The sequence below is a fragment of the Notolepis coatsorum genome, assembly GCF_963971535.1.
Source record: "Notolepis coatsorum genome assembly, chromosome: 6".
Classification (NCBI taxonomy): domain Eukaryota; kingdom Metazoa; phylum Chordata; class Actinopteri; order Aulopiformes; family Paralepididae; genus Notolepis; species Notolepis coatsorum.
The window spans coordinates 47330590-47342944 of NC_140170.1; the positions used below are offsets into that span (position 1 = coordinate 47330590).

Genomic DNA, 12355 nt, shown 5'->3' on the forward strand with positions numbered 1-12355 from the left:
CACGTTTTGTTTGGAAAGGCTTCCTTTGAGCTGGATCTGAATATCGATGATGAACTTGTTGTGGTCTCGTCAATAGACCTATCTCAAACCCTGCCCTCTTTTCTTGATCCTCCAATCACAACTGTCGCTTACCTCGGTTTGTCCGAGGTAAGCGACAGTTGTGATTGGAGGATCAAGAAAAGAGGGCAGGGTTTGAGATAGGTCCATTGTCTTTCACACCGGTCTCAATGTTTCAATGCACACATTTAACATACATGTACAACTTTGCTGCAGTCTCCAAGACGTGTGCCTCCACACTGTCATTTTTATTGGGTGCTGGAAGGGTAAACTATAATTGTAACGTTTGTGTTCACACAGCCCCTCTGATTAATGCGCGGTTGAGGCCAGTGCATGTCCGAAAGGGGATTCTCTCTCTCTCTCTTTCTCGCACTCCTTTGATGTAAGTAGATGTTTTCACGTGTTCCTACTTGGTCTTTAGTTCCTAGTTCTCAAGTTAAAGCAGGTGGTCAGCACGGCTATCTCTTTTTGTTTCCTGCCGTTTCAACAATAAATACACCCTGGTTGGGTTTTGTTCACCTGTATCTTGCCTCTGCTGTCCTGCGTTTGGGTCCTACCTCCAGCTTTATAACAGATGCACTGTCAAAAATACTGTTTAGATTGTATTTCATAAAGAGAACTAGCACACCGTACTTTGCATGCTTCCTTCTTCAGTATAAACCCAACAATTGAGCAGGTGAAGCAATAAAAGAAATTAAACAAAATCATTGGAAATAGCAATGTAAATACTGAGGACACACAACAAAGATAGATTAAGCTTAGCGTCTCACCGAAGTGACGTACTGGATCTCCCGGCACAGTTTGGTCTCCCGGGGGAAGTCAGCCAGGTCCAGGAAGCTGTCCACCACCACCTGGCCAATCAGGTCGTGGCGCGAGAACCTGTCGAAGTCGTACACGCTGAAGTGGAGCTTGCGGCTGGGCAGGTCGGCGTACGCCACCGGGAAGAGGAACACCTCGTCGAACACCGGGTTGAGCGTCTTGCGGTGCACCTTGGTCTGGTGCTTGGTCTTGCGGTCGGGGAGCAGGTAGATCTTGACATAGGGGTCCGAGGTCCCAGAGAAGTCCTTGGCGGGCAGGTCTTGGGCCTTGTGGATCTTCACGATCAGCTGCTCCAGGTCACAGTCGAACTTCAGGATGAAGAGGAGACGCCCACAGCTGTCGGCACGGCGACCGTCCTCGGTGTCCACCGAGCGCTGCTTGTAGAGCTCCGGTTTGATCCGGCCCAGGCCGGAGAGGGACTCCTGCCGCTGGAACTGGGCGGGGTTGAAGTCCGGGTTGGACAGGTTCATCTGACGACGGATGGAGTTGTGGCTGGAAGGACGGATTGAGACATAGAAGGAAATCTTCTGAAGGGGTCACACTTTACTTCACAAACATAATATTACATAGTTATTATGTATAGGGACTATACATGAAGAACTATAGGTTAACTAACTGTTTGTTAAAGGTTTGCTATGCAGTTTCGGTGAGTGGGATTCATTAACATTTGCAGAGCCTACATTTTTTTTACTAGACATAATTCATAATTAGAGTCATCACAAATTATTCTATCGTATGCCATCATGAATCAAAACAAGATGATTTTGAGGCACTGTGAACCAAGTAGGCCTAGAATAAGTTTGAAAACTAAATTGTGGTCTCTGCCTCTGTAAACAACAACAATAACAAGAACATTGAAACGGTAACTTCTAGCTTCTAGCTTCAAACAGTGTTCCGGGGACCCAATTTTCCTCTGAGGACAGTTTGTTTATTCACTTATGAAATAAACAAAGAATGTTTTCACTTCTCTCACTTCCAAAACGATGTCCATTACTACACCGTTCTTGGGGACAAATAAAGAACTAATGTTAACAAACAACAAATTGAGCAACAACACAGAGGCATGTATGTATGAGTGTATGTGTACCAGTAGCTGTACAAATGATATAGGCTCCATAATCATCATAATGTGTGTGTGTGTGTGTGTGTGTGTGTGTGTGTGTGTGTGTGTGTGTGTGTGTGTGTGTGTGTGTGTGTGTGTGTGTGTGTGTGTGTGTGTGTGTGTGTGTGTGTGTGTGTGCGTGTGTGTGTGTGTGTGCGTGCGTGTGTGTGTGTGTGTGTGTGTGTGTGTGTGTGTGTGTGTGCGTGTGTGTGTACACATACTCTATATGCGTGTGTGTGTATGTATATGTATGCATGTCTGGTAATGAATGTACTGTATGCTGTACTAACTACACACTAGGTAGGTTCTGTATGTTGTGTTCTGTATGTTGTACTAACTACACACTAGGTAGGTTCTGTATGTTGTGTTCTGTATGTTGTACTAACTACACACTAGGTAAGTTCTGTATGTTGTGTTCTGTATGTTGTACTAACTACACACTAGGTAGGTTCTGTATGTTGTGTTCTATATGTTGTACTGACCGTACAGACGAGGTAGGTTATGTATGTTGTGTTCTGTATGTTGTACTGACCGTACAGACGAGGTAGGTTCTGTATGTTGTGTTCTGTATGTTGTACTGACCGTACAGACGAGGTAGGTTCTGTATGTTGTACTGACCGTACAGACGAGGTGGGCTCTGTGATCTGTCTCTGGACCCTGTCTCTGGCCAACGTGTGGAGGTGGTTCTTCTCCACCTTGTGCTGGGCCTCCAGGGGGATGTCGGGCGAGGTGTGGCTGATCTTCATGGCCGACTCTGGGATAAGCGCGACAGGAGGGGGCGCCGTGCGCTCCTTAACGCAGCCGTCCTCGCTGTACTCCCTCTCCTCCCCGTCCACCTGCACAGCGGTTTGGGAGATGTCAGCGGGTGTATCGAGGCCTGAAGGAGTTTTACTTCTGAACAAGGTGTATTGGAGGAGGGATCAATCTTTCTCTCTCTGATAACAAGGCAGCTGATAAACTAGCTTCGCGTTGCAGCAAAGGTCCCCTGATGGGTCACCAGCTTCAGTTAATTCTCATGGGGACGTGACGAAACTGTAACACATGTGGCTCGAATAGCCTATAGTAATCAAAAGCTGTCATACACCTGTAGAACATCACTTTACCTAGAATCTGTAATGTAATCAAACAGCAACCTCTAGGGAAAAAGAGCCCCTCTTGGGATCCCGCTTCATTTAAATATTTTATTTGGGTCCGATGTGTGGGTTGGAGTTGAGTGGGGATAGGGGGGGGGTGTTGCTACCAGTTCCCGTGACTTTTCCCTTCCTCCTCTTGTTCCTCTTTACCTCCGTGAGGACCGGCTGCTGGTCTCCGCCCAGGAAGTGGGCCCCCTTGAGGGCCTCGGGGATGAAGCGTCCGCTCCATGGCACCCAGCAGAGCTTCCAGGAGACGAATAAGGAGACACTGAAAAGGGCCAGGCCACAGGTCGTCACCAGCAGGGACAGCAGGCTCACCGACACATCTAGACGGCGGCACACACAGAGAGGAGGCCTTCGTCACACGGTGAAAACAGATGGTATAAGGGGATGACCTCTCACACAATGGCAGAACGTGAAAGCAAAGCGGTACGGCTGGTTCGCCTACCGCAGATACATCTAGAGAGGAAGAAGGAGGGAGGGGAGAAGGACAGATAGAGATGGAAAGAGTGAAAGAGGGAGAGAGAAAGCGAGAGGGCATATTACCTAGAGAGAGCATGCTTGACGTGATGCCATGTTCACATTTGATCGATCATCGTATTGCGTTTCCTCGTGTGTGTTTGAATGAAAAAGAGATACCAGTACAAAGAGACGGCCCTAACAGAGGATAGTGTGGTGGATGATGATGATGGTGATTGTATGGCGACTGTCCAAACAAACTGTAGTCACCGAGAGACTAAATCGGGGAAATAATGATACCTGCCAGATGATGATGATTGTAACTGAGGGGTACAATTCCCTGACTGTATTACTAGATATGATACTTACTACCACTACCTTTGTACTTAATATTCGGCCACCCAGTACACGGCATACATATATTATCATGAACACTCTCACGTAGATGAAACGGATCCAACACAAATGTACGAATTAGAAACAGGTCTTTATTTCCTACACAGCGATGGTGTGTAGAATAAACACTTAATCACTTAATTACATTTATGAATTGAAATAGTATGCACTTTTATGGCAAGGAGTATTCGTCGGTATATCAATAGATAATGTCCAATCTCTGAAGGCGCAGGTGGTAAATATACGACCTGGAATAGTTAAGGAATAACAGCAATGATACTTTAATGATTATAGGCTGGATACACTAGAGGGGGTTAATCCGGTCGCTTGTAAGCCGACAGGAGTAGGAGGGGGGGGGGGTAGAATCCAGCTGCCTCGTCCGGCCAAGGGTATCCCAGGTGAACCCACTGTAGTGCCGTTCAATGCGCCGGCGATCCTTGGACCACAGATGAAAGCAGGTGGACTCTTTGTGGGCCGGCTCTCTCCGGTCCACGGGGGAGAGATGTGGAGAGACCTCGTCTTGCAGAGCGTCTCCTCACCTTGCGTCCTCTCCAGGGGGGGGGGTTCCAACACACGGTAGTGTCGGGGGTCTTTATCCATAGAATAATCAAAGTATCCAAAGCATAATCCGTGCCTGGGAAGGCGGGCTGTCGTCGGTAGAATAATCCGGTATACAGGTCCACTCGCTCGTCGGCTCTGGGGCTCCTCGGGTGCAGCTTCACATAGGGTCAACCACCCTGGGTAAGCAGCCAGTTCTCTGCCCGAAACGATGGGGTACTGACTACGGTAGTATTCTCACCGCACGAAGCACTATATATTAACAGACTATTATTAGCTTAATAGACTACGTCCAACTCGACGATATAGTGCCAAATATGACTATTCAAATATTAATATACACAATGTCTCAATACCGATGGTAGGCCGAACTTGGCCTTACTCCCACACGTGGCATCGCGGGGAGGCTTTACGTCTGTGACTCTATTGGAGGGTAAGAAACTGGACTGAAAAGAAAGTCCTACTTTAGTAGCGCAGTATATATACGCACTATGAACAAATAGTCCCATTAGTGGTGCGGTAGCCAAATTCCTACGCGGAACTAGGACTTGTTCGTACATGTCGAGCGGTACGTTTGAACTGGGTCTGAGGGGTATGGCAGCCTGGCACCAAGGTCTCGACCAATAGTAGAATGGAGACTATTATGGGATGTTCAGTAGGCTAGAATGGATATTCAATGCATATTGTACAAGGAATATACAAGGGATATCAGGGAATATTAGAGAATATACAAATACAATTAAATATATATATATAAATAAATATATATATTCGGTTTAATCTGGCCCTTCACAACAGCCACCCCCTGAATAGGTCCCAGACCTAATCAGTTAAACGGAGACAGATTAATCGCGTTGTCTATTTACACATAAGGGTTTGCTGTAGGGGTCAGTCAACTTCACAAAGTCATAGGGTTGTAGGGTCATGGTCATCATCGATTGTGTCTGGGAGTCGAGGCAGTTCTATGAGCCTTGCCACGGGACGGGTGTAAGTGCGACCCTGGACGAGCACTTCAGCTGCTCGGACCTTGCCGTCGGCACCGGTGATCACTTTGCTTACGCGGCCGGCCGGCCACATAGCTCTGGGCAGTGATTGATCAATAATCATGACGACTGTTCCTTCTGTCAAATTGTCTCTCTCCTTTACCCACTTCTGGCGGGTCTGTAGAGACGGTAGGTAGTGCAGTAGGAAACTGTTCCAAAACTTGTCGGTTAATACTTGGCTGTACCTCCACATTCGTCGGCCGTTCGCTTCTTCAGGCCGGTACATTGTCTGGGGTTAATGTGGGATCTAGCCACCCCATCAGGAGTGTGTTGGGGGTAACTGGGTCGATATCCACCACATCACTGGAGACATATCCGAGGGGCTTCGAGTTAAGTACTCCCTCAATCTCCGTGAGGACTGTCATTAGGACTTCTTCCGCCACAGTCTGGGCCCCAAGTACTGCGTACAGGGCTGTCTTTATGGAGCGCACTTCTCGTTCCCAAGTGCCACCGAAGTGGGGTGCGTTTGGGGGGTTGAATTGGAAATCAACCTGTGCTGGAGCGAGGTGGGTCTTAAGTTCTGGGCCCATAGCTTGGAAGCTCTCTCTCAGCTCTCTTTCGCCGCCTTTAAAGTTTGTCCCATGATCGGACAATAGGGTAGACGGTCTTCCTTTCCGTGATATGAATCTACGGAAGGCCATAAGGAATGAGTCTGTGCTCATGGTCGGGAGAAGCTCGATGTGTATCGCTCTGGTGGTCATGCATTTGAATACAATACCCCACCGCTTCTCGGTTCCTCTTCCTTTCTTTATGTGCAGCGGGCCAAAGCAGTCCATACCCGTTGAGTGGAATGGCTTGTCACCGATTCGGAGGCGACATGGAGGAAGGTCAGCCATCCTTGGTATGCTGGGCTGCGCGCGCCACTTGCGGCAGTCTAGACATGTTCGTTGGAAGCGTCGTACCGCCTCTCTTCCTTGTAGGATCCAGTAACGACGTCTGATTTCCGCGAAGACTCTTTCTGCTCCTGCGTGATGTACATCCTCATCGTATTTCTTTATAATCAGCTCTGTGACCTTGTGTCGGCTGTTCAATACGATCGGGTATTTAATGTCATCCGGTAGATTGGGGGCTCTGCGTCGGCGACCACCCACTCTGATGAGGGTGTGAGCGTCGCTCTCGGGGGCCAGGTGAATTAATCTGCTGTCGGATGGGACGGGCTTTCCTCCCTGTAGACAGGCCAATTCATCGGGGAACGAGTCTCTCTGGGCTCGCTGCAGTAGAAGCAATTCTGCTTCCTCGTAGTTAGCCGCTGACATATCAGCGGGGGACTTGCACTCCGGGTGGTACCGCAGGAATGTTCTTTGTTGTGCACTCTCTATGGACGTGCAATCGTTTATGTTAGGGTCGGTGGAGGCTACGGTGCTCAATCCACAGAACACAGACTTCTTAATTTCCACCTCCTCTGGACTTGCTTCCCTCGGGATAGGCATGGGCCACTGTCCTTCCGGGAGTCTTAGGAATGCGGGGCCGTCACTGTAGACATTGCGACGGGTGAGGTCATCCAGGGGCATCCCCCGGGTGATGACGTCAGCTGGGTTCTGTTTTGTATCAACGTAGCGCCACTCTGTTTCTCCGGTTAACTCTTCGGTTAAGTCTTGAATCTCGGTGACTCTGACTCCCACGAAGACTTTGTACTTGCATGAGTCCGATTTGATCCAGGCGAGTACCGTCGTGGAATCTGACCACAGGATTGTTCTAGACACCGGTATGGTGAGCTCACGTTGGATGAGCGTGGCTAGGTGCGCTCCGGCTAGGGCTGCGCAGAGCTCTAGACGTGGGATAGATTGTTGCTTGCGTGGGGCTATTCTCGAGCGGGCGAGGACAAATGCTGTGTAGATCTCTCCCCCCTGGTCTTGGGCCCGCAAGTAGGCTACTGATCCGTATGCGACCTCTGAGGCGTCACTGAAGACGTGTAAGTCCATTTTACATGTCTCTGGCCTCACCGTGGGTGGGAAGTAGCTTCGGCGCATATTAACGCCTGGGAGTGAGTGGAGCTCCATCTCCCACTCTCTCCAGGTGGATGCAAGGTGTGCGGGAATGGGGTCGTCCCAGCCCTGGTCCTTGTCCCACAATGCTCGTACAATCATTTTTGCCCTGGTGGTGTACGGTAGAATACATCCTAGCGGGTCATATTGTCGGGCGAGTGTTGTGTACACACTCCGTCTGGTGGTCGGCGCCGCCGCCGGCCTTCCCTGCTCCGTAGTCAGGGGCTTGTGTCTGTAGTGAAGCAAATCTGTTTTGAATCGCCACACCAATCCCAGGGTCATCTCCTGGGCTTCTCCCGGGATTGTAGCCATCCAGGTCTCGCTGCTGGCTGCCTTGTCCTCGGAGGAGAGGCTGCGCAGTACTTGCGGATCGCTGCTGGCCCACTGCCTGAGATCAAAGCCGCCTTTGATCAATGAGGCGCGGAGTTTAATCAGGAGAGCCTCGGCTTCTTCCTGGGTTGAAAGGCTTTGTAGACAGTTGTCTACGTAGAAGCTGTTCTTTACGCTGTGTCGGACCTCTTCGTCCGCTGCTGGGTCCTCTGCTACATGTTTCTGTAGTGCAAATGTCGCACAGCAGGGGCTGCACGTCGTTCCGAAGGGGAGGACTTCCCATTGGTAGATGGCTGGGTGCTCATCTCCTGGCTTCTCTCTCCATAGGAACCGTAACAGGGGCTTGTCCGCCTCTACTAATCTCACCTGCAGGAACATTCCTTTAATGTCCCCGCTGATGGCCACCTTTTCCTGGCGGAAGCGGAGTAGAACGCCGAGTAGGGAGGGGCCGAGTGTGGGACCGGGCAGTAACTCTTTATTCAGATTTTGGGATCCGATCTGGTAGCTGCAGTTAAATACTATGCGGTCTTTACCGTTGTGATGGACCTTGTGGTGGGGCACGTACCACGATTCAGTGGTCTGGTCAGCCTCTTTAATGTCCATCTTAGTGACGTGTCCCGCTGTGATGAGCTTCTCAATCTCAGCGCGGTATACACTCTCTTGGGCGGGGTTCTTGGCTAAGCGCCGCTCCGTGTTCAGCAGGTACCGTTCTATGGTGTCTGTCTTGGCGTGGAAAGTAGGCATTCCTTCTTGCCGCAGGAGTGGCGTGGCGTATCTCAACACGCCGTTGACCGGGACTCTCTTGGTCCCTGTCTCGAGGAGGTGAATGGCGTAAATGTCATCTTTAGAGCGAATGTCTTTCTTTCCATTCTTAAAGGGCATTTGTTCCAAGCTCCATAGCCGCTCTACGTGTTGCAGGAGTGCGGTTTCTCCCTCTGTGACTCGGGAGTGGAGACATCTAGTGGCTGTACTTCGGTTGAGAGATTTGGCGAGCGGGCCTTGGAGAGTCCATCCCAAACGGGTCTCGACTGCTGCAGGACAGCCTCGGGGTCCGGTATGAACCCGGTCTATCGGGACAATGAGGTCTGCATGGTCGGAGCCTATCAACAGGGTCGGCATAGCATTGTCTATGAGCGGGATCGGTAACTTGCGCAGATGTGCATATTTCTCCATCAGCTTGGCGACGGGGTATGTGTACCGCGACAGTCCTATTTCTTGGCTGGTGAAAGCGTCTGCAATCTGGTACCGTCGCTCAGGCTGGCCGCTTGCTGCGATAGAGAATGAGACATTCTCGCCCTTTATCGTCTTCAAATCTCGTCTTATTGTCCGAATTGTCATTTGGGTTTCGCTTCCCCGCAGCCCTAGCTGGGCCGCAGCGGAGGCGAGCAGCAGGGTCTTCTCTGACCCGTCATCGAGGACGGCGTAAGTGTCCAGGACTTTATTCTGGTAGCTTAGTGTCACACGCACTACTTTTAGGAGTACTCGGGCTCCACTGCTGCTGGCGGGATCGATGTACATGACGCTCGCTTTGCGGCTGGATGGTGCGGGTGAAGGGCGCCGTCTGTTACTGTCGTGAAGTATGTCCAGATGGGCTCCATCGCACTTGGTGCACCTTTTCTTTAAGCGGCATTCGGCTGCCATGTGTGAGCGCGCACAGCGAAAACAGCGCTTGTTGGACTTTATCCATTGACTTGCTTCCTCCGCGTTCAGCTTGGGGAAGGAGTCACATTGCGCTAGCCAGTGTTCTTTCTCACAGTAGGGGCACACTATCTTCCACTTCTCCGTTCTGGAGGGGGTACTGTGGCTCCTGCTGCTCGGTACTGACTCCGATTGGTGCATCACAGTCACCGATCTTCTTCCATCATTTAGTCGTCTGGTTCCTTCTCTGGAGCCAGGGGTGCTCCGTCCGAATGTATCTAGCCGTAGGCTGCTGACTTCTCTCGCCAGGAAGTCTGCTAGATCGAGGAGGTTCGGTTCGGGGCCATTCGGGTCTCTGTGGTCCCTCTGCCGCCTAAAGCGCTCCTGACGAGCGGGCGGCAGCTTCTCCAGAATCCTTTCCACATTTGAGTTGGCGTAAAGTTCATACTTCCCCTTCTCTCTTTGTGCTCCCAACATCCCTACCAGGGACTGCACTCTGATGGACAGGTCGTCCAGTGCTCGATTGTCTATTGCTGGGGGTAAGCGGTCGATGTGTCGGATCTCCTGGATCACGTAATCCCATATGCGCCCATACCTCTGGTCCAATGCTACCAGCGCTGCTGTGTATGGGGTGGTGGAAGTCGCGTAGGCGAGCGCTATATTATGTGCGCGGGGCACCTTTAAGTGCTGCAGTAGGATGGCGTATTTGTGGCGTTCATCCAATACATCCACCAACATGGTCTCCAGACACATGCGGAGTTCTGTATACTGGGCCCGGTTCTCTTGGGTGAAGTCGGGTACCATAGGCGTGCCAATGTATGACGCTGACTGTGGATACATCGGCGAGCGTTGGGGGAGAGGCCTCCTAGGCGAGTCTCCTCCCGCTCCTTGGTATGGGCTGGTACCGGCAGTGTACCATGGCCCGCTTGTCCAGGTGCTGTTCCTCGGTGCGGGTCGTGCGTCGTGCTCACCCGTGTATAGAGTCGGGGGTCTGTAGCGCAGCTCCGCGGGAGTATAGCCTGGGCTGTACCGGACCTCCTGGTCCGGTAGAGTACTGTGCTGTCTTCGGGCGCGGTTCTCCTCCTCTTCCTCTTCGTCTTCAGTTAGGTCATCCAGTGCTTGTAGTCTCTGGTTTAGCCTCTCCACAGGATATGCTGCTCCTTCCCGGTTGCTAGGTCTCGCTTGGACCGGTGGGGGGAGGTGGTCTGTGGGGGGTATAGACCTTGTCTGTTGGTCAAGTTCAGGGTTGTTTACTCGGCTAGGGGATGCCGCCCTGGAGGTGTGTCTAGACGAGTTCCTGGAGCCTCTGGCGGAGGGAGAGGGTGTTGTCCGTCTGATCAGCTGTTCTATTAGTTGCGCTTGCTGTCTGTCGCGCTCTGCGTCCCGTAGAGCACCAGCAGCTGCTCGCTGGCTGTCTGCTCGGTCTCGGGCCACATTCTCGTCCATCTGAATGCGTCTTATTTCCAGGCGTATGTGCTCTTCTTCGCTCCGTTGCTGTAGCTGCAATCGATCGCGTTCACCCTGGAGTTTATCGCGTTCAGTAGAGGCTTTCAGGCTGACGAGGAATGCCTGCTGTAGGGTCCTCTCTGCCTCGCTGGGAGAAGGCGGTTGTATAGGGGAGCCTTCCCTCGGGGTACTCCTTGCGGAGCCTTGGAGCTCTATCCCCACGGTGCTCTCCCCGTCTTCTTCCGTGCCGAGTTCTCTCTCGGTAGCGTTGTATTCCTCCCGGGACTCATCGGGGACTACTTCTTCGGTACTGGCGGGGTGTGAAGTCATGTCTGGTTCCCACTGGTCCCCACCGTGAACTTGGTCAGTTACATTAGAGCCCGTAGGGGCCTCTATGGTCGGGGTAGTCTGGGCGTTGGGGTTAGACATACTTTTACTTTCTAGTTTTACCGCGTTTACTGTTAGTAGAAGACTAGGTTGTTGACTGACAGCGTAAGCCTCTAAGTACTGAGGGAGCCGTCGTTCGCGCTGCGGGCGTTGGTTAGGAGGATCGTTTCGTGGAGTGTTCATCATAGGCCATTTCAATATTAATAACACTATATTAATATTACACTAATTACCATCCGGCTCGAAGGACCAATTGTAACTGAGGGGTACAATTCCCTGACTGTATTACTAGATATGATACTTACTACCACTACCTTTGTACTTAATATTCGGCCACCCAGTACACGGCATAAATATATTATCATGAACACTCTCACGTAGATGAAACGGATCCAACACAAATGTACGAATTAGAAACAGGTCTTTATTTCCTACACAGCGATGGTGTGTAGAATAAACACTTAATCACTTAATTACATTTATGAATTGAAATAGTATGCACTTTTATGGCAAGGAGTATTCGTCGGTATATCAATAGATAATGTCCAATCTCTGAAGGCGCAGGTGGTAAATATACGACCTGGAATAGTTAAGGAATAACAGCAATGATACTTTAATGATTATAGGCTGGATACACTAGAGGGGGTTAATCCGGTCGCTTGTAAGCCGACAGGAGTAGGAGGGGGGGGGGGTAGAATCCAGCTGCCTCGTCCGGCCAAGGGTATCCCAGGTGAACCCACTGTAGTGCCGTTCAATGCGCCGGCGATCCTTGGACCACAGATGAAAGCAGGTGGACTCTTTGTGGGCCGGCTCTCTCCGGTCCACGGGGGAGAGATGTGGAGAGACCTCGTCTTGCAGAGCGTCTCCTCACCTTGCGTCCTCTCCAGGGGGGGGGGTTCCAACACACGGTAGTGTCGGGGGTCTTTATCCATAGAATAATCAAAGTATCCAAAGCATAATCCGTGCCTGGGAAGGCGGGCTGTCGTCGGTAGAATAATCCGG

At 51.0% G+C, this 12355-nt stretch overlaps 1 protein-coding gene across 1 annotated transcript in view; it reads right to left on the reverse strand.

Annotated features, from left to right (window-relative positions):
* syt9b (synaptotagmin IXb) overlaps nt 1–12355 on the reverse strand; it is a gene marked incomplete at its 5' end in the record, with an annotated part of 183171 nt that overhangs the window by 117667 nt on the left and 53149 nt on the right. Inside the window, 3 exon segments of the mRNA XM_084316129.1 lie at nt 828–1368; nt 2597–2814; nt 3262–3437. Of these exon segments, the coding sequence (XP_084172255.1) occupies nt 828–1368; nt 2597–2814; nt 3262–3437 (935 nt within the window).